At 56.9% G+C, this 21,342-nt stretch overlaps 1 protein-coding gene across 1 annotated transcript in view; it reads left to right on the plus strand.

Annotated features, from left to right (window-relative positions):
- The first annotated feature begins 18,923 nt into the window (after window positions 1-18,923).
- BMP7 (bone morphogenetic protein 7) overlaps window positions 18,924-21,342 on the plus strand; it is a 59,935-nt gene continuing 57,516 nt past the window's right edge. Inside the window, exon 1 of the mRNA XM_004585917.2 lies at window positions 18,924-19,927. Within this exon, the coding sequence (XP_004585974.1) occupies window positions 19,510-19,927 (418 nt within the window). The 5' untranslated portion in view covers window positions 18,924-19,509. The remainder of the gene's footprint in view (window positions 19,928-21,342) is intronic.

Consider the following 21,342-nt stretch of genomic DNA (forward strand, 5'->3'; position numbering starts at 1 on the left):
TTAAGATTTAGTTATTTTTATTGAAAAGGCAGATTTACAGAGAGAATGAGAGACAAAAAGATCTTCCATCTGCTAGTTTACTCCCCTAGTGGCTGCAACAGCTGGAGCTGAGCCGATCTGAAGCCAGGAGCAAGGAGCTCCTTCCGGGTCTCCCGCATGGGTGTAGGGTTTAAAGGCCTTGGGCCAGCCTCTACTGTTTTTTCAGACCAAAAGCAGAGTTGGATGGGAAGTGGAGCAGCTGGGAAGTAAGTTGGGGTCAGTATGGGATGCTGATGTTTTCAGGAGAAAGATTAGCCAGTTAAGCTGTGGCACCAGGCCGGGCGGGTGACCTCTTAAGGAAGAGGCACCTCACACACAGATGCTTGCTGAGGCAGTGGCAGGGGTGGCTGTGGTGCCAGGGGCTCCAGGGCTGCGGGAGCTGGGCAGGATGCGATGGGCTGGGAAGACTTCTCTTGTGTGAGCTTCTTAGCACAGCCCAGCCCCGCAGACACAGGGATTTGGGCCTCCAGGCCTCCCAAGAAAGAACACATTTCAGGCTGCCATGTTTTGGGAACCTTATGCAGTGGCCCCAGGAATCTAATTCAAGTGCCAGCAGGCACTGGTTGAAATGGGTTTTCTGCGAGGTATGGCTTAGCCTGGCTTCTGGGGTGTCTCAGAGACCTCCAGGCCAATCAGGGGAGCGCCTCTCCTCTTGAGTACTCACCCAATTGGGCCAGGGCCTGGCCTGGCCTCTTCTGCAGGAGCCACCACAGTGTGCTGCAGCCCTGGACAGCCCTGCCCAGCTCCTGGGAGCCTGTGGACTCCTTAACGACCTGCACCTGTTCCCTCTTCACCCACAGTCCCAGCACACGAGGCCAGGCCTTGCAGCTGGTGGAGGAGCGCAAAAGTTTGCATGACAGGAGGCACCTGCTGTGGGCTGGCATTGCAGCTGGGGGCGAAGTCTCCTGCCTCTGCCTGCACTGGGTCCTGCTGGGCAGCCAGCCCCACGCCCCAGCTTGGCAGCTTCCTGTGAGCTCATTTATCAGGACAATAATAATCCTGCTATGATTTAGGGTTTGCAGGGATTCTCAGACTGCAGTAGTGGGACTGCTAGGCGTTTATTACCTGCTTAACCATTTCAGTAAAATGAGAAAGAAAATCCGTGTTGCCCAAAAGCGATGAATGTGTCTGTGAAACATCCTAATAAAATGCTTCATTCACGTGACACAGTCGCTGGTCCCACACATGTGGGAGGTGGGAGGGTTCCTGGAGTGCAGGAGACAAGTATTGCTCCTTCTCTACTCGTTGTTGATGGGGAGGTACTGCACAGTCATAGCCCTGCGGCCGCAGAGTGTGGGTCATTAAGACCCCGGAGTCATCCTCTGCTGCCAACCATGTCCCCAAGGGAGTGAGAACCACTCCCTAGAATCCAAGAGGTTCCTTCAAGTCTGCCCCCAGATGAAGCAGCTGTGGAGCCGGTGCTGTTAGAGTAGTGGCATCCCTATGGATGCTAGTTTGAGTCCTGGCTGCTCTATTTTCTGTCCAGCTCCCTGATAATGTTCCTGGGAAGGCAGCAGAAGGCCTGAGTCCTTGGGCCCTCATGGCTACATGAGAGTGCAGAAAGGAGTTCAAGGCTCCTGGCTCCAGCCCGATCCAGCTTTGGCCTTTGGGACCATTTGGAGAGTGAAGCATTAGATGTTCAATTTCTGCTTCTCTCTTCTTCCCTTCTCCCATTGTCTCTGCAGCTTGGCCTTTCAAATAAATCAATGCGTTTTATTGTTTTGAAAGTCACTTGTTTTCTTGTCTGGCCTCAGCTGCACTGCCCGATGCTGAGTTAGATCTCTCATTGGTTGATCTGTGGTGGGGGAGGTCACAGCACTTGGAGGTGTTTCAGAGGGCTGGGAAGGCAGTGCAGTTCTTTGGTCTGGCCTTGGTTTAAATTCTCACTATCACACCTGTGCCATGTGGTTCTGAAAAGGTGACTCCTCTCTGAGCCTTGGCTTATTCACATGCTAGATGGAGCACACACAGAACAGCGGCCCATCTCCTAGGGCAGTTCAATGGAGAAGACCAGTGGGGACAGAACAGAGCTGTGTTCCACTCCCATAAAATGCTGATCGACACACCTCTGGGTGGCAGCCGGGGTCACGCCTCTGGTTCCGGCCAAGGTCCTGTGGTCTGCGCTCGTCTCCCTCAACCATCCCTGCAGTTTTGTCAGCTTCTTGGGAAATTTTATTTTATTTTGTTTTTATTGGAAAGTCATATATTCAGAGAGGAGGAGAGGCAGAAAGATCTTCTGTCCTTTGATTCACTCCCCAAGCGGCCACAAAGGCTGGAGCTGTGCCAATCCAAAGTCAGGAGCCTCTTCTGGGTCTCCCACATGGATGCAGGGTCCCAAGGCTTTGGGCCATCCTCTGCTGCTTTCCCAGATCACAAGCAGGGAGCTGGATGGGAAGTAGGGCAGCCAGGATGTGAACTGGTGCCCATATGGGATCCTGGCTAGTGCAAGGCGAGGACTTTACCTGCTAGATTACCGCGCCGGGCCCCTTGGGGGATTTTTAGACAAGACAGCTGACTCTCCTTCTGCCTTGAAGTCTTGCCTCTGCCCCATAAGGTGTGCCCTACCACACGTTCCATTTTCCAGATTAGCACTGAGGCTCAGAAAGGGTTAAAGCACTCATCTGTGATCATATGACCCTAATCTTTCAGAAGCTTTGCCACAGGCATTTACACGTGTGTCTTGCCAGGTGGGAGAGGCAGGAAGTGGGCCAGTGTTTGTTTCTTGAGGAATCACCAACTAGAATCTTTCCTGCCTCCGTTTTATCTCCCTGAATCACACAGCAGCACTTCAAAGGGCAGGTCCTGCTCGGCTTGACTTCCAGCTGCCTGCTCTTGGCAGGGCCAGCAGCCAGCCTGGACTCCTTTGGGGATCCTTCGGAGTCTGACTTCTCTCTGTGACCTGGGGATCCCTGCTTAACCCCTCTGTGCTGCGGCTCCTCCACTGGCGAGCCTGGTGGCCGCCTTGGAGGGTGGTCTGAGGCTTCCTGTGTTTTCATCCCCAACAGGCTCAGCTCCCCTGGCCCGGTTCACGGCTCCGGACCTGCTACCTGGGGCTGAGGGGCTGTGCCAGCCTGGCTCCCTGCTTCTGTCCAGAGGGTCGCAGGAACCCAAGGGCCTTCCATGGCTGGAAACAGTCCGCACTGATATCAATGCCCAACTTGGTGCCTCCCCCGTCCTCTCTTGTTTGAAGATGAAATTCATATTTCCACTATCTCCCGTAGGTGTGTCTGTGGGACTGAAGAGAGCTTTACAGATTGGAATTTAAAACCCGTAACCTTTGAAGCTGCAGCCAGCGGACCAGCTTGCAGTGCCCTGTAGTCACTCATGGTTATCAGGGGCTTGGGGGTGGGCAGGGGGGAGAGCAACGGTTTCCTGGGAACAAAAGCCCTTCCCCGTGAAGGAAACTATGAGAGGCATTCGGCCCTGCGCTGCCCTCGCTTCAAGTCTGCCTCTGAGCTGCTTACCCAGCACGGCGCTCCCCCGGCCCGCCAAGTTATTAAGTTGAAAATAATTAAGGTTGCCAAGGGATTGCACCCCTTGTGAAACTGCCAGAAAGGAATCCTGTCACTGTTTAATTAAAAAAAGGAAGAAAAAAAATGGAGAGAGGGGAGTGGGGGGGACAGGAGGGGAGAGAAGGGCAGGGCAGGGCAGGGCAGGGCAGGGCAGGGTAGGGAAGGGCAGAAGTAAGGAAGTGTGTGATGTGCTGGCAGACAGGCCCGGGAGGCCAGCTGAGACCGTCTCCTCTACTCACGTGGGTGTGGTACAGTGGTCCTGGCCTCCGCCTCCTCTTGGAGCTAGCTGCTCCTGCTTGTTGGCCCCCAGCTTGGGCAGCTACTCTGCCAGCACTCAGGGAAACCAGAGTGGCCATGGAATCTTCCTGCTTCTGTGCCCACCTCTCTTGAGTGTGTGGGGCCCTGCAAGAGCCCAGCTGTAAATTCTGATCCTGCACCAGCTACAGCCAGCTCAGCTGTGTGGCCCGGGGGACAAGTCCCTTGTGCTGGCTTGGCTGAAGTTAACTTCTCTGTTGCAAAGGAGCAGTAAGGCCTGAGCCTGCTTATTTAGAATAAACCCTGTGAAGCCACTGTCCCTGTGGCTGGGCTGGCCAGATAGCCGCAGACCCCTCAGGCTCTCCCTTGGCCAGCTAACAGGAAGGTGGGCAGCAGAGCGGTGTGTACACCTAGCCTAGACTCCCTTCATATGCATCCCCGTGTAGCTGGACTTGGCCCTTGCAGTGGCCCTGGGGGCAGAGACGTCTTTTTTCTTGTGGATGAGGACACTGAGGTCCGTTTGGCCAAGACAGAGTGTCTTGGGTCATTGGCCTGCAAGGAGGAGCAGCCAGGAGCTGCTGCCAGGCTGAGAGGCTGGGCTGAGTCTGCCTCTCCCCCACCATTGGGAATTTCAATGAGAATGTTTGTTAATTCAGGGAATGGTTAGACAAAATTTTTTTCCCTTGGACCAGGAACTGCTCTGGGTATTAAGAATAGAGTAGCAGGGCCAGCATAGTGGTATAGCAAGCTAATCTTCTACCCATATGAGCACCAGTTTAAGTCCAGGATGCTTCACCCCTGAGCTAGTTCCCTGTTTACGGCTTGGGAAAGCAGCAGATCACGGCTCAAGTCCTTTGGATCCTATAAGCATGTGGGCAACATGGAGGAACTTCCTGGCTCCCAGCTTCAGCTCAGCTCAGCGCTGGCTGTTGTAGCCATCTGGGGCGTGAACCATGGATAGGAGAGCTTTCTTCCTCTCTTTATCTCTGAAATACCTACCTTTCAAATATAAGTAATTTTTCAAAAAAGGAATACTGTGGCAAGGACAATAAAAAGCCTTAGAGGCAGTGGTGGTAACAGTGTGTGTGTATGTGCACGTGCGCATAGGCTGGGGGGTGCTTGGATCAGACAGTGTGGGTGGTGATATTTGAGCAAGAGGCCTGACCATCTGGAATAGAACCAGGACAGCCAGGGTTGGGGTGATGGTGGACTGTAATATGGGTTCCTGGGACCAAGGGGAGGAAGCGATGGTAGGCTAGAGGTGGCAGGTGCAGGAAGTGGGCTGAGTCAGCAACATTTTCCTCAAAGGTGGAGGACCTGTTTACAGATTGCACATGTAGCACAGAAAGCAGTCAGCTCCCTGCAGCCTGTCAGTTGCAGAGAAGGGACTGGAAGCTCAGGACTCCAACATGGGGCCCAACAGTGATCCATGTCATGCGTCGTGTAGGGAGCCCTCCTTCTAGAAGCCGAAGCACACATCAGTTTGCTAGCGTTGTGTGAAAGAAAGAGTTGACCCAATATGCAGGCATGGAAAGGCGGGTACCCCAACCACACAGGGCAGAGGGTGGGGCCCGCGGAGGGACCAGGTGGTTCCCCAGTGTTGGCCAGCGCCTCCTGAACACTTCCCACGGGCCACGCTGCTGCGAGGAGCCAGTGCATGCCCTCCATCTCACTCCCAGCTTCCTACAGAGGCTGGGGGCAGGGACCACACTCTTTCCGGGCCAGAGCACTTGGAGCTCAGAGGGGTACAGGGCCTGGTCTCTGTGTTGGCCGTGGAATTGAGCCGCAAGTCGCAGCTCTGTCAACCTGCTATTTGCTGTGTGTCCAGCGCTCCCAACGTCAGCCTTGGGAGGATAGGGGGCGGGATTCATAAATCAGATTGTCAACTGGGAAGCCTGCTTGGCTGCTGGTCGTCCCCAGTGACGCGAGCAGGTGTGTTTGGTTTGGGGTCGGCTGCATGGAGCGTGAGCCCAATTCAATGAGCGTGTGCAGCGAGGTCCTGCGAAGTCTGCGCCACCCTTAATCACTCACAGACACGAGGAAGGATCCTGCCGCTGATTTATTCCCCTCCGTGAATGATCAGAAATAGAACCGCATTGTATGCCATCTCCCCACACAATTTAAGATGATTTAGTGCCAAATGAAGAGTGACCCCAAAGCTTTTCCTTAAAGAGCCTGGAGCTCCCTGGCGCTCTCACTGCAGGAAGGGGAGACAACACGGGCTCCCCGGCTGATGCAACCTGATCATCCCGGGCCCCAGCAAGTGAGAAACTGAGTCCCCATTCTTGTCCCCGGCACCTGCCCCTGCCTTCCACTCAGCATTGCTGAGGTCGTACTCCGGCACAGATAGGGACCCTGCTCTGCTCTGTACCCCACTTCCTTTTGCTAGGTGCCAGTAGCACCTCCTGCTCTCAGCTGGACAACACACAATGTCCCCAGAGACTGGCACACATCCAGATTTCAGTAGCCTGGGGAAGCGAGGTTGGTGGGTCAGAGGCGAACTTCACACCTCACCTGCGCTCAGGACAGAGAGTGGTGGTCCAATTACGTAGGAGTGGAGCCTGGAGGGGTGCCCCAGCTCCACAGGATGGGGTGGGCCCCCCAGAGGGAGGGACAGAGCTGGCACCAGCATCCATCCAAAGGTGGGAAGCCTTCTGTGAGAGCTGTGCCATAGCCTTGCCCCCTCATGTCCTGCACAACTCCTGGATGGCTGCTGCCCCACCAGGACCTGGAGCAGGCCTTGGAAGAGGCTGGTGCTCTCCAAGAACCCACGGGCTTTGGGGTTGCCTGGTAAGAAGCCAAGCTGCCAGGAATGCCACTCTTCAACACCGTCTGAGTCCTGGGCTGTATGGTTCCTGTTAGGACATTTTTCTAGCAACTTCTGGGTTTCCAGCTTTTGGAAACCCCCGCCCCACCAGGGTCTGGTTTACAGTTGCTGTATGTGAGAAAGCATGTGTATATGAGTGTAAGTGTGAATATGTGTTACTCTGTGTATGACTGAGTGTGAAGAGTGTGTGCATATGCTGGTGTGAATATGTAGGATTGTGTGTGAGAGTATGTGTGTCGTGTGTGTGTGTGTGTCAGGCACTAATTACGGAAATTTGTGGGACAGACCCCTGGTCTCCCACTCCGCAGAGCCCTGCCTGTTTTCCCCTCGTAGACAACAAACGAAGCGGCCCTGCTCCCAGGAGTGCCAGGACCACCAAGACTGAGCAAAGGGCCGCTGGCTGCGCCGCGAGGCTCTGCTAGCGCTCGGCCCCCCTCAGCTCTTCAAGAGCGCCTCAATGAGCAGCCTTGTTGAGACTTCCACTGTGGAAAACAGCTCCCGTGGAACAAAAGGAGCTCTGTTCTTACTGTCCCCCGGCTGCAGATCAGGCGCTGCTGCTGAAAATCTATCTGCATCCCAGCCGACCTGGGCCCCACTGGGCTGCGGAGCTCCCGCTCGGCCCAGCTGCCCGGCGGGGGGTGGGGGGATCCTGGGGACAGATAATTTACAGCAGAGGGAAAAGCCTGTTCGCTGGCTCGCCGGGCCCACGCGAATGTTTTCTATTAGGAGCCTTCGGAAGCCCCCGGTAACTGGAGCCCTATTCCTCCCACACAAGCTCAAGGTGATCACATTTAGACCCTTCAAAGAATTCCTGGGTTGGACGCTGATCCTGTCTGCGAGGCGGAGTGTGGTGTGGGGCTCTGCAAACAGAGACTGAGGCAGAAGCTTCTGGAAGGGGAGGGTCTTGGTGCTGATTTGAAATGCTTGCCCTGGAAGCTTTGTGGTTAGTGATTTTCTGCTGCTGAGAAGCACCGAGCAGGCAGGGGCACTGGTGGTAAACCGCTAGAACCTTCCGGAAACAGGAGAATTGCCCCAGAGTGGAGCTGTTTGTGTGCCATGGCAGGGATGGGAATGTCTGTAGCCAGTGTTCCGGGACAGCAGATGAGGCCAGCGGCCCCCTTGCTATGGAACGGATGGCCTAGAAGAAGTTCCTTGAGAAATTTTTTGTATTAAAAGATTTGTCTGGAAAGCAGAGAGCTAGAGAGAGAGAGAGGGAGATATATCTCCTGTTGGCTGGCTCGTTCCCCTAACAAGCAATTCTGGGCCAGGCTGAAGCCAGGAGCCAGATGTTCCATCTGGGTCCCCCATGTGGGTGGTGGGGACCCAAGTACTGGAGGCATCACTGCTGTTTCCAGGGTGCACTTAGCAGGCAAGACAGGGAAGAGTGGAACCGGCGGCGGGGGGAGCCCAGGCAGACACCCAGCTGTGGTATGCAAGAGCCCACACTGCTACAGCTAACAATCTGTTTTAATGAAACCTCGTTTTTGGTGTTTAGCAAGGATGACATTTCCAAGGACGGTCATATCTGGAAAGGATTTTAGTGCTAACCCCCTGGACTCCCATGGCTGTTTTCCTGGTGGCCCTTGCCCAGAACTGCCTTGAATCTGGCTGGGCAGGGCCAAGTGCAGCTTAGAATTGCTTCCTGCATGGAGGCTGCAGGGTAGATTGGAACAAAAGGAGTGAGAGGAACAGGCCCAGTGAAAACCCCAGGGATGAGGTCCCTTTGCGACAGGGACGTGGGTGCCTCCATGTCCCACAACTGCATGTGACTTAGGTGTGGACAGACTGACTTCATCCACAATGGAATCCTCCCAGCCACACAGCTGGTGTGAGTACAGCCTGGGTATCAGAAGTCATTTCTTACATAACAGCGCCTCGCTCTTTGTAGAGTGTCTCATGAATTCCTCCTGGGATTGTGAGGAAGATAAACCAGAAGGAATGGTGCCTGCTTTCCAAATGAGACACCGGAGACTGCCCAGGGCCCCGACAGGCGGGCAGGCGGGCAGGCAGGCAGCCGGCAGGTGTGGGGCGTGGGCCCGTGGCCCAAGGTTCTCCATGTGACGACAATGTCCAGCAGCCCCCCTCCGAGGAGCCAGGATGTGGTATAGAGACCAGCAGATGCTTTCTGGAGGGGGCCATGTTGCAAATGGTGTGACTGGGGACCATGAGGTGTCTGTCACAAGTTAATTCTGCTGTCATAGCTAAACACAAGCTTGGGTATCATGGAAGCCAACACTGCCATCATCTGTCAAAGAAACGCCCTTTCTTCTAATTTCAAATATTTACTGAAAAACAGCAGCAAAGAGAGGGAGAGACTGAGAGAGGCATTGTGCATTTGCTGCTTGACTCCCTGTGGTAGCCAGCCAGGGTTGGGCCAGACCACAGGTGGCAGGCAGGAACTCCACTGGGCTCTTCCACTGTAGCAGGGATCTGCTGGAAACCAATGTGCTCTGGTCACCTGCATTGCTCCCTAAGCATGAGGCCTCACCTGGCCCCTGCACACCCCAGGGAGCTTCTCTCCAGCGATCTGAGCGGCTGCCTCCCCACTGGCTTCAATATCTCTTCTCGAGTCGTGTCCCACCATAAGCCTTTCCTGGGCCCTGTGGTTCTTGTCCCTGGGCCTCTGCTGATCCTGCACTCTGTGTCTGGATGCCCTAGGGGAACAGGCCCATGAGTAAGGAGTTGTGATTTGTGTCAGATGCACCAGGATGGAACGAACCCCAAGCAGTCACCCAAGCAGAGGCGGGATGGGCGAGGGAAGCCTGTGGGCAAGCTGATCTCTCTGATGGGGGAGCATCTGCCATGTGCCAGGTACTGTCTCGGCTGATAAAGGCGACAAGTGCGATGCAGGAGGGGTCTGAGGAATTGGGAGCCATCCTAGACAGGTGGGTTTGGCTGGGGTGGGACAAGCGCAGGGACTGTGGGAGCACCTTTTCAACCAGCTGAGCCGAACACAGCCTAAGCACAAGCCTTCTTGCTAAATACAGAGTACAGGGCCTGGTGTAGTAACCTAGCAGCTGAAGTCCTCGCCTTAAAACTGCCGGGTTCTAATTCCAGCAACTCCCTGCCTGTGACCTGGGAAAGCAGTAGAGGATGGCCCAAAACCTTGGGACTCTGCACCCACATAGGAGACCTGGAAGAGGTTCCAGGCTCCTGGTTTTGGATTGGCTCAGCTCCCACTTGTTGCAGCCACTTGGGGAGTGAATCAACAGACAAAAGATCTTCTCCTGTCTCTCCTCCTCTGTATACCTGACTTCGCAATGAAAAGGAATAAATTTTCAAAAAATAAACACAGAGTACAGAGTGAGCATGTGTGTCCTCTGTGGGCTCAGAAACTCACGGGCAGGGGTCTCATGCTGACCGTGAACCACAGCCAGGTTAGGGCATGTGTCCTTGGCTGAGCAGCTGGGCCCCCAGAGGCTTCATCTCCCAGTCTGCAAAAGCCCAGATCACATCAGTGTGACTCTTCAGAGGTTTTGTTTCCCCTTCATAGCACCCAGCTACCTGCCTCTTTTGCTGCCAGGACCCGCTACCCCCAGCTTTGAGAAATGGCTGCTTCCCAGGACTTGGGTCTTTGCCCGGGCGCCCATCCCGACCCAGGTGCAAGCTGGATCTTGGCTGGGAAACACAGGTGTGCTGTTTCTCTGTTCACCACCTCTGGTTTGCCGGGCCACAGGAGCCCTGGTTGACTCCACCGTTTCCCCAGAGAAGCCACACAGACGCTGGAGCCTATGGGGAGCCAGAGGAGAACAAAGCCAGGAGGCAGGGTCACCAGCGAGGACTTCCTGGCTGCACTGACCTCCGCTGGGCCCTAGGGACCAAGCTGTTTTCTTTGGGCCCCTGCCACTTGCACTTGACCCACGGTGGACTTAGCAGAGCAGCTAGGAAAGCAAGGCTCGCCCTCCCTGATTATAGGCTCCTGTGGGGGGAACTTGTTTGCCTGCCCTGAACCCAGTGTGACAGGAAGTGCTTTGCCCCCACGTGGTGTGTGGGTGTCCTCCCAGGCAGGGGGCAAAGAAGCCCTGCCACAGGGACCCCATGTGCACACAGAGACAGCGAGCTCCTTGGGTCGCCACAAACTGGCTTCTCCAAGCCCCATTGAGTCATTTTGGCTACAAAAACTGCCTTGGAGAGGGTCCCACCTTCGAAATGTGGGCCAGTTGTATCTGCTCGGCCTGTTATATTGCTGCAAGCCAAGAGGACTGGTGGAAAGCCTCCTGGAGGCCTCCATGGGAGGCCACCCTCAATCCGTTTTTTTCCTCTTCTTCATAAATGGGAACCAAAGAACCAAATGTCTGCAAATTGAATTTTCTGCTTATAATGAGGCGTTTGAACCCCTGTCAATCATCCTTTTGTTTCCCCAGTTCCCACCCCACCCCCAGCAAATTCCCACATGGCATCTGGGAATCAAAGACGATGAGGCCTGAAACACAACAAGCCAGGACCTCGCCGCTGGGGACCTGGAGGGCTGGGGCTGGGGCGGGGGCGTCATCTGTGGCTCCCACCTGCGGGGAAGCCCCAGCTAGATGCCCCAGTGTCTACACTGTGGCCCGGGGGCGGGGGGGCCTGGATCACAGTCAAGCGCAAAGCTCTGCATGCCCCAGCTGTGGAGGGACCCAGCTCCCTGGCTCTGTGGCTCCACATAGCTCCTGGGGAGCAAGCCGGGACAGAGGTGGCCCAGGAAGGGCTAATTCAGGAGGATGCTACGCTCGCTCCACCGGTCAGGAGAAGATGGTGGCCCAGCAGTGGCCGTGTCATTTCTGGCTGGGAGTGTGGGCTGAATGCTTCTAGCTCCAACAACAAGGCACAAGAATGAGTAGCATGGTAGAATCCTCTAGACACAGGTGTCTAGGGCTCCAGGCACAGTGGCGGCTTTGGAGAAAGCCAGGTGGGACAGATGCCTATGGCATGCACCTGCCATGGCCTCCACCAGTGGTATCCTCCCTGTTGATCTCATAGTTACCTTCCTCTCCAACTTTACCTGCTCAGCTCGGCTCTCAGCCCTGGCCTTGGCTTCCTTTCCTCGGTGTCACTGTGGCTCACGCCTATATCTCATCTCTCTCTACCCCGACCTCCAAACCCAAGCTATATGGGATCTGACAGTTCTCTGCACCGCAGCCAGCTCAGAACTTGGGCAGATGCTGTGAGATGTCAGGGAAAGAAATCAACATGTAACGGAGTCAGTGACAGAACCAAGTTCCAGTGCTGGCTATGAGGCATTGCGCGTTAAGGCCTGGTCGGTGGAGCCGGCATTCCAGGAGTGCTGGTTCAAGTTCCAACTGCTCTACTTCTGACCCAGTTCTCTGATCATGCACCTGGAAAAGCAGCAGAAGACAGCACAGGGCATTGGATCTATCACCCACATGGAGGACTTGGATGAAGCTTCTAGCTTCTGCCTGGCTTAACCCTGGCCATATGGGGAGTGAACCAGGGGTGGAAGATCTCTTTTGCTCACTTTCAAATAAGTAAATCTTAAAAAGGAATAAAAGCACAGGGCTTCTGCCCACAGTTGCTCGGGGTGTATACTGCACAACTCTGGGGTCACCCTTCTCACAGGCAGGAATGGGAAGCCTGACCCATGAGAGTGCCAGGTGTAACCTGCCCCACCTGATGCTGGGGCTCCGGGCTCCTACCTGTGCCAACCTGCTGCTCATCCACGGTGGTCGTGCTGGCTCCACTCTCTACCCACACTCGGTATTTTCCCAGAATTGTCTTCTCCAAACATCAGGGGAAGTTGAATCTTGCTAGTTGTCTTGCTTTGAGCCATGCCGTTGTTTCCTCCAGCTGACCTGGGACGAAAGCCCTAACGGGGCATCCTATGGCCTCATCACTTGTGACTCCCGAGGCAGCAAGATTGCTTATGGTGGCCACGAGCATTTACTGCCAGCCAGGGCTTGTCCATGTCCTTCACACACATGCCATCTGTTTCATGGGTCAAGGTCTCCAGAAGGAAGTGCTGCTGTTACACCTGCTGTACATGTGAGGATGTGGACTCGGGTACTGCTGTCCCGGCTGAGTTAAAAAATGACTCTGTGGTGTTCTGGCATTCTTTAACCATAAAAGAGGCACACAAATACCAATTTCAAGATTGCATGACTGGCATTGTGGTGCAACGGGTTAAGCCACTGCCTATGACGCTGGATCTCATCTGAGCACTGGTTTGAGTCCCTGCTGCTCCACCTCCAATCCAGGTTCCCGCTATTGCATCTGGGAAAGCAGTGGACGATGGTCCGAGTCCTTGGTCCTCTGTGGGAGGCTCAGATGAAGCTCCACGTAGATCCTGGCTTCGGCTTGGCCCAGCCCCATCTGTGACAGCCACTCAGGGAGTGAACAAGCAAATGGAAGCTCTCTCTATGTAACTCTGCTTTTCAAATAAATAAATCTTCATTTGGATGAAATGAAATGATGCTGATATCGTGGCTGGAGCATGAGGCTGCTGCCAGGTGTTGCCAGCAGCGTGGGTGTGCCTTATACCGCTGTCTGCACACACTGGAGCAGGGAGCCTGCGTAGGTGCTACAGCCTGAGTGGAAATGCAGAGTCGTTTCTTAGGGTCTGAGTTTTGGGGTGCAGGTGTCCTGGGCAGGAGTCTTTGAGTGAGGAAAGGCAACCCTCCTTTGGCAGCTCGAACACCTCTAGTTCAAGTCCACTTGAACTAGCAGGGCTGTTTTGTCACCTGATCTCGTGGCACAAGGCTGTTAGGGAGCCCCATCCAAGGACTGGGGAGCTCAGCAGGTGACAATCTGGGCCCTCATTCCTATGGAGTTAGAAAGGATGATAAACAGATATACACATAAATGTGCACTGTTTCAGGGGTGCTAAGCATGAGTGAGTGAAGGAAGGCACAGGTGGTTTCTGGGAAGACCTCACTGGAGCAGAGACCTGGAGGAGGTAGAGGAGGGAGACATGTGGATTTGGGCAGATGAGGCTTCCAGCTCTCTGGAACAGCATGTGTAAAGGCCCGGGGATAGGCATTCTGCTATAAGCCAGAATGGGACAGAGCTAATGTGTCTTACTTGACCTGTTTATGCAGAGGAGTCCCTTATTGTGGAACTGCCAGATCAAACACAAGATGACCAACACAACCTGCATTTCAATCAATAATGACTATTTTTAGCATATGTACCTCAATGTAATTTGGGATCTATTTCTAGTTTAAAAGAAGCCATAATTCATCTGAAAATCAAAGTTACCCAAAGGTCTTGCATATTTATTTGCTAAGTCTGGCAATGCGACTTTGTGCTGGGTCACCACGGGAGCTTTGAAAATAAAAACCTTATGCTGACCTCAGGATGGGGCTGCTTGAGAGAAGGAGGGAGTCAGAGTCAGGGGATGCTGGGCTGGTCACCGAGCAGCAGGTGACCAGCTCTCTAGGCTCTGAGCCACCACGTCCTCATCCTGCGAAGCTTCGGAACCAGTGCCTGTGCAGCCCGTGTAAACTGAGCTCGCTTCTGCTCATCTTCTCTGATTACCTTTTTAGCAAGAGTCAGAACTAACCTAGTTAGAGTGAGGGTGAACCCGACAGGCAAGCAGGAAAGATAAAACCCAGAGCAGAGAAAAAGAGCAAAGCACACTGAGGAAGCAGAGAGAGCGAAGGGAGGGCCAGGCAGAAAGTGCACTGTGTCAGGCCACGCACCCGAATTCTAAGCCCACCTCTGCCTGGTCTCGCCAGAGGACTGCGGGCCCCAGGGTTTGTTTCTGTACCCAGTTTCTCCATCATCACAATGAAGACACTGAAAGCTACCCTTGCAGAATACCCACATGGTTGATGAAGATACAGCGCCCAAGGGCTTAAACCTGTAAATCTGGAGGGAGCCGGGCTTCAGGCACAGCAGGCTCCAGGAGCTCACAATGCTATCTGTCTCACCTTCTCCGGCTCTGCTCTCCCTTGTGGCTCTGCCCTGCAGGGAGGAGAGACATTGCCAGCAGCCCCTGACATTGTAACCACATTGCAAGGGGAGCCCCTCTTAGCCCAGCCAGTTAAAGTTCTAACTTGAGGCTTGCTGACTTACATCGGATTAAGTGACCATCACAGAACCAATCACAGAGGCTCCATGGGGAGGAGAGGAGAGGTGTCCAAGCCCTCTGCATTTGCTGGATGCTGCTGGGCCACTGGGAACCAGAAAGCCCTCTGCTGGACACTCCCCCAGTATGCTGGAACACTCAGCCGCCGTGTTGGAATCTGGTTTGAACATTCACTTGTGGGTGATGTGGCTTTGGCAAGGTTTTTGCAAGTACCCAGGCCTCAATTTTCCTATCTATGCAATGGGGAAAGCAACCAGTGTTTGCCAGGGTGGTCGGGAAGAGTGATCATCGGGAATCATAGCCGGCAGATACTGAAGCTTTGATTTGAAGCCTCAAATGACTTACTTGTTTTAATTTTAGAACTTCTTAGCTTGGCTCCTCCATGTGCAGTGTACCTGTAGCCCAGGTAGGAGTGCAGCCTTCCAGGCCACAGCATCTTTCCAGGTCCCAGGGATCTGTGTGCACAGTCAGCTTGGCCAAGGGGTGCTCTGGGATCAAAACCAGGAGAAGGGGCACCCCCAAACCACGCCATGTACACCCACACTTGAGCACCTGGCTGTGTAAACGGATGTGACCGTGGATCCTGATTCATCAGGCATTTTCTGTGTGACTTGACTAAGTCTCCAGCTTCTGTCTCTGTGGTCTGAGACGTGAATAGGCCCCTGGGGGAGCAGGGTGTCATGGGCTGCAGCACCTGGAGGCTCCCTGGGAGACTTGGAAGGGGGAGAGGAAGACCGCTGGGGAAGCTGACCAGGCAGAGTGCACACTCAGAACCCAAGCTGACTCTGGCCTCCAAGGGAGAAGTGACAGCCACAGCAGCTCCCGAGGCACTGCTCAGCCCCCAGACTTGTGGCATCAGCTTGTTCTGCGTGTGTGTGTGTGTGTGTGTGTGTGTGTGCATTTTTCATGTGGAATTAAGGCTCTGCCACACTTACTTAAAACCGATGAAAGACGTTTTTGTCTCTTTCTCTGCTGTTTAAAGAAAATCCCAGCACGAGCAGGTGTGAGTGTCTGGTGTTTCTTGAGGGAAGGGGAAGCGGAAGGGAGCACAGGTGTTCCGATGCAGCTTCGCCAGTCAAGGCCGCACCGGGAGGCTCTTGGCCCCGTGGTTCCTGCTGAGGCACAGGGCCGGCCAGGCAGGTGGACCGAGGGAGCAGCCGGGGATTCCAGCTGTGCTAGGGAGTCTCGGGGCTCTAGGCTGGCAGCGCCTCCTCGGGCAACCCTGAGTTCTGCAGATTGAGGCGAACAGTGTGAGTGTCAGCAGAAAGCGTCTCAGTGCCGTGCAGACATATGCTGACTCGCTCAAAATCACTTCTGCACGGTATGACTGATGATGTATGAGACGAAAACTCCTAGGCCAGCGCCAGGAGGCCATCAGAAAAGGGGTGTGGACAAGGAGCTGGGGCCACCCCACACCATTCCCGCCGCCTTTCATCTAGACACAGGGCCCCAGGTGTGGAGCAGACCGGGCAGATCGGATTACGGCCCCAGAGCCCGCCTAGGGCCGGGCGCCCTTGGTCTGGGGAATCAGGGCTGGTGGGGGTGGGGGAGGTGGATGGAAGGGGACTGGGGAAAGGAGAAGGGGCCCAGGGAAACCCCTTCCTCAAGACGGCTCCCGCTTTCAGCATGCTCTGCACCCCGGCTCCCTGTCCTTGGAGTCCTCTGCTTTCCTAGCGTGGCCAAATGCAGGCCATCTGACTAGCACTTTGTTGCTGTTTTCACAGGCGGCCCACTGACCTGTGAACACACGTTCTTTTAAAATCCAGATGGGAATGAACCTTTATCAAGGGCTTGCGCTAGGCCCAGCACTGGGCAAAGCCCCTTGATGGGATTCCCTTTGAGTCCTGCAGAACCCCCAGGAGTCTTCCTTTCACTCCTCCTTCTCCCCCCCACCCCTCCATGTTCTCACAATCAAGAAACGGAGATGCGGAGGTTAAGTCCCCTGTCCGCAGGGGCCACGGTGGAGCCGCGTCTGAATCCAGGCCAGCGGGCTCCCCAGCCCACACTGTTGCCTAAGGCATCTCAAGGCCTTCCCCACTGGGGGCCTCAGCTCCCAAGCCAGCACCTGATGTCCTCCTAGCTAGCTAGTTCTTGTTTGCAGTCACACCACCCGCCCCTCTACCCCGCATCCACTGGGGCAGTCTTTGGGGGAGGAGAAGGAGAAAGGAGGCCATTCCCTCCCCCAGCAGGGATCACACAGAGATAAGGTGACCTGGGGAATTGTGGGAAGTGAGAGCACCTGGGAAGAGCTGGCTGCCTCCTGTCTTGCATGAGAAAAGATGGTGACTCAAAGGAAGAGACCTGGGCGGTGCGCCAGCCAGCGCGGGCAGCCCCCTGATCAGCAGGCCCCTGGGCCACTGCCTCTGTTTAACACAGGTGACTGTTGAGCAACTGCCCGGAGCCAGGCCCAGAGCAGAGGCACAAAGAGGCGCTCACCAGGACCCTCATCTCCAGGACTTTCTGAGGCTAAGAGGGGACAAGAGTGACCGCCAGGGATTTGTTGTTTTCATGTGCAGATCAGCTCTAGGGACACCTGTCATTCTAGCCTGCCTGCCTGCCACCTCTCTGGCTGGTGCAGCCCCTTCCAATCCAAAGATTTGAGAATGGATTTCAAAGCAGCAGAAGCCTCAGCCCAGCACTGGTGTGTCTTGACTCTTTCATCTTAGAAGGATGCTGCCTCGGCCATCTCACCGGTCTGGCAGTGGCTCCGCCCGTGGAGGGTAGTTTGTGCAGGATCCACAAACTGCTGCTTCTCCTGGGATGTCCTTCCTTGGCAAGTCTGGCTCCTTCTCAGCCTTCAAGGGCTCAGGTCAGTGGTATCTTTGGAAGCCCCTGTCCCCACTTCCCCACCACATCATCCTAAGGTTCTCCCTGTGCCTACTGTCCAGTGGACCTGGGCTGCCCGCAGCATTCCTGCACGCTCCCAGCCATGGACAAGCACTACTGCACTGCTGTCCACGAGCCCAGCTGAGCTGCCCGAGAGACAGCCTTGACAAGGCTGCCCCGTGCTGTGTCCTTCTGCCCAGTGCAGTGCCTGGCATCAGGACCTGCTGCAAGGTGAGAGCGGGCACCCAGCCAAGTGCAGCTGTATAGGCTGCAGTTCAGGCAGCACCCCCTGAGTGACTTCCAGGGCTCAACTGTCCTGAGTGATGCAGGCAGGTGGAGGAGCGTCCAGGCCCAGTCATGTTGCATGCTGGAGCCATGTGTGAGTGGCGGGGCTGCAGACCTGCCTTCCCTCTCCTGCTGGGCCTCAGGCCTCCATCTCTGCCAGGGAGTGCTCAGACCCAGACTGCCTAGGCGTAACTCCCAGGGACTCTCAGCTCCCAAGAGAGGCTCTGTGGGAGCCTAAGCTTAGTCCTGGCTGCCCATTTCAAGAAGGGACGGACGAGGTTGAACTTTCAGCCCATGGCCATTGGGGTGAGCTGTTGTTTTGCTCCTTTTTGACTGTGGGCCGAGGATGCTGGAGGGTCCTGAGTCGCCTGGGCCCAGAATGGCACAGGAGACGAGAAAGCTGGGGGAGGAGGTGGGCTTAGGCACAGACCTCAGCAAGTGGACTGGATACAAAGGCCTGCCCCTCCCCAGGCTGAACCAGGAGGCAGACACTGGGGGTGGGGAAGACGGGAGGTGGCTGGACACATTCCTGCCCCAGAGGGAGTCTGGGAAGAGCTCCCTGGCTCACGTGGGCTTCACGTATTCATTCAGCAAACATTGACTACAGCCGGTGGCAGCCAGGTACTGGGTTTAAAGCCCAGCACTGCATGACTAAAAGGGCTACAAGAGATGGCTGGCCTGGGTTCCCAGGGCGTAGGGTCCCTATGGGGGCAGCAGGGACAATAAAAAGGGCGCTATTCCACACAGTGAGAGAAATGAAAGAAAAGATTGCATGGGGTCTAAAAGGACCTACGGAGGCTCCCTAGGGCCCTGACTCCCGTCGGGGGAAGAAGCGCGGCTGCAAGACCAGGTGTGGGGGTATTGAGGGAACAGATGGAGGTCTTCCTCCATCTACCCCCTCCCCCGACGCATCCCACACTCCGCGAGGCCCGAATTCTGTCTTCTGGCTGATGTCGACTGTGAGCCCCGACGGCGTCAGGCCGCCTCCGGGTCCCCCCCCACCTTTGCAACTCGTGCGGTACAGTACCGCGGCACCCCGCGGCCACTCGGTAAATATTTGTCCAGCGCGCTTGGAAAATGAATGAACCCATTGGGCACAGCCTGGGCGGAGGGCGGGGCCGAGGGCAGGTGGGAGGCCGGCGCGGGAGGGGCCCCGGGAGCCGGTCCTACGCCTCCTGTTCGCAGGCCCCAGCGCGCACCGTTCGGCGGCTCCCGAGGCAGCCTCTCCAGCGGCCAGGGGCGCGTGGGGCTGGGGGTGTGACTCGGGGCCTGGTTGTCCGCACCTGGGGTCTGCAGAGGGTGGGTCGCGGCGGCCTGCGGCGAGAGCAGCTGGAGGAAGCAGCGTTCCCTTTCTCGCCCGCCCGCCGCCTCGCTGCCTCCTCGGCGCTCTCTCGCTCTCCGGACGCCTAAGGTTGGCTGACTGCTCCTCCCACCCGCGCCCGCCTCCTCGCTCGTCTGCTCTCCAGCTCGCCGGAGCTGGTTTCCCAGCCTTGCGGTGCGCCCGGACGAGTGCGGGGCCAGGGCGCCCCCGGGGCAGAGCCGAACAGGGGGGCGGGGGTCAGGGCAGAGAGCAGCCGGCCGGGGAGGGGCCATGTCTGGCGCGGGCGCAGCGGGCCCCGTCTGCAGCAAGTGACCAAGCGGTGTGGACGGCCGCCTGCCCCCCTCTGCCACCTGGGGCGGCGCGGCCCCTGGTGCCCGGAGCCCGGAGCCCCGAGCCCGGGGTGGCGCGGAGAGCCGGCGCGATGCACGTGCGCTCGCTGCGAGCTGCGGCGCCGCACAGCTTCGTGGCGCTCTGGGCGCCCCTGTTCCTGCTGCGCTCCGCCCTGGCCGACTTCAGCTTGGACAACGAGGTGCACTCGAGTTTCATCCACCGGCGCCTCCGCAGCCAGGAGCGGCGCGAGATGCAGCGGGAGATTCTCTCCATCTTGGGCTTGCCGCACCGCCCGCGCCCCCACCTCCAGGGCAAGCACAACTCCGCGCCTATGTTCATGCTGGACCTGTACAATGCCATGGCGGTGGAAGAGGGCGGCGGGCCCGACGGCCAGGGCTTTTCCTACCCCTACAAGGCCGTATTCAGCACTCAGGGCCCCCCTCTGGCCAGCCTGCAAGATAGCCGCTTCCTCACCGACGCCGACATGGTCATGAGCTTCGTCAACCTCGGTGAGTGAAGGCAGCGCGGGAGTGCGCCTCTCGGTCAGGGGGTGCTTGGGGACGGAGAGGGGGCCGCTCCTTCGATTCAGACCGCTCATCTTTCCACTCGCGGTCGTTTGTAACACGGCAGGGTCTCCCAGGTCCCTTGCAACTCCCTGCCCCCGGCCCCGGCGGACCCCGCGCTGTGCGCGCCCCCTCAGGTGAGGCGAGCCGGACTTAGCTGGCCTGTGTGGGTTCTGGGACAGAAGGGACCCGCCCGGAGCCCCTAGGTGTACGGTCACCCTCCTAGCCGCAGATCAGTTCAAAGCGCAGGGTTCGGTCATGTGAGCCGTCCCAGGCGGGCGCGGCCCGCGCTACCTGAATTTAAAGGGCCCGGCTCGGCGCGAAGCCGCCTTCCCGCCCCTCGGCCCCTCGCAGCCCTGCCGTGCCCTGGCACCGCGGGATGTCGCATTCCCTTATCTGCCCCGGCCAGCCCTACCTGTCCGGGTGCCGCGCGCCCGCCTCGGCGTGCCGTGCGCTCCGGGCGCCTCCGGGCCCCTCTCCCGGCCGCCGGGAGGCCCCTCTCTCTCCAGGCTCCCAAGGTTAGAGCCGGGGAAAGAGCCGTTGCCATTGCGAGCTTTCTATTTTAAATATGTAATGATAGGTCCCGGGCGGGCAGAATCCATTTTCAGCGTTTATCACGTGTGGCGCGCAAACCACCGGTTTTGGCGATTGGGTGGCGGGCGATCTCCCGTGCAGACACCCTCCGGGGGCGGCGTGGCCCCCAAGTTCCCTACTGGAGCGGCAGGGAGCGGGTTAAGGCGGGGGGCGGGGGAAAGGCACGAGGTACCATCTTTGCGCGCACATCCACCAGACTCACTTAAACTCACCCCTGGCCGCGCGCTGTGAGGGCTGACGATCAAATATTTGGTTTCCGAGATAACACGCCCCGATAGCGCCGTTTCCTGAGCCTCTTTTATTCTATTTGTGTAACTCGCTGCAAAACCCCCGAGTCGAGACGGGGCAGACTCAGCGCGCACTGGCGCCGTCAACGCGGAAATGAGGGACGCGGGAGCCCCGCGCTGGGCACCAGGGGCGCGGCGGCGGGGGGCGGCTCTGGGACGCGCTGGTCCGCCTCCCGCGCTTCCTGCTCCAGATAAGGTCCCCGGAGTTCCGGGAGGCCATTGTCCTTAATAACAGCGAAGATCAAATTGTGGACCGAGCTTTTGCGAACCAGGGGGGTGGAAGGGTTTAGATGCCAGAATCACTTGGAGAAAGTTTGGATTACACTCAGCAGTGGGCTAAGAGGGAGGTGGCTTCCTGCGTCTTGATCGGGTGGTTTCCCAGGAGGCGGAGGAGGCGGCAGAGGGCAAGGTGCAGAGCCCCAGGGTCACCGCGGTGCTCGCTCATCCTCCCTCATCCTCCTTCGGGGTGACACTGGAGGA

This window comes from Ochotona princeps, chromosome 22 (genome assembly GCF_030435755.1).
Source record: "Ochotona princeps isolate mOchPri1 chromosome 22, mOchPri1.hap1, whole genome shotgun sequence".
Taxonomy (NCBI): Eukaryota; Metazoa; Chordata; class Mammalia; order Lagomorpha; family Ochotonidae; genus Ochotona; species Ochotona princeps.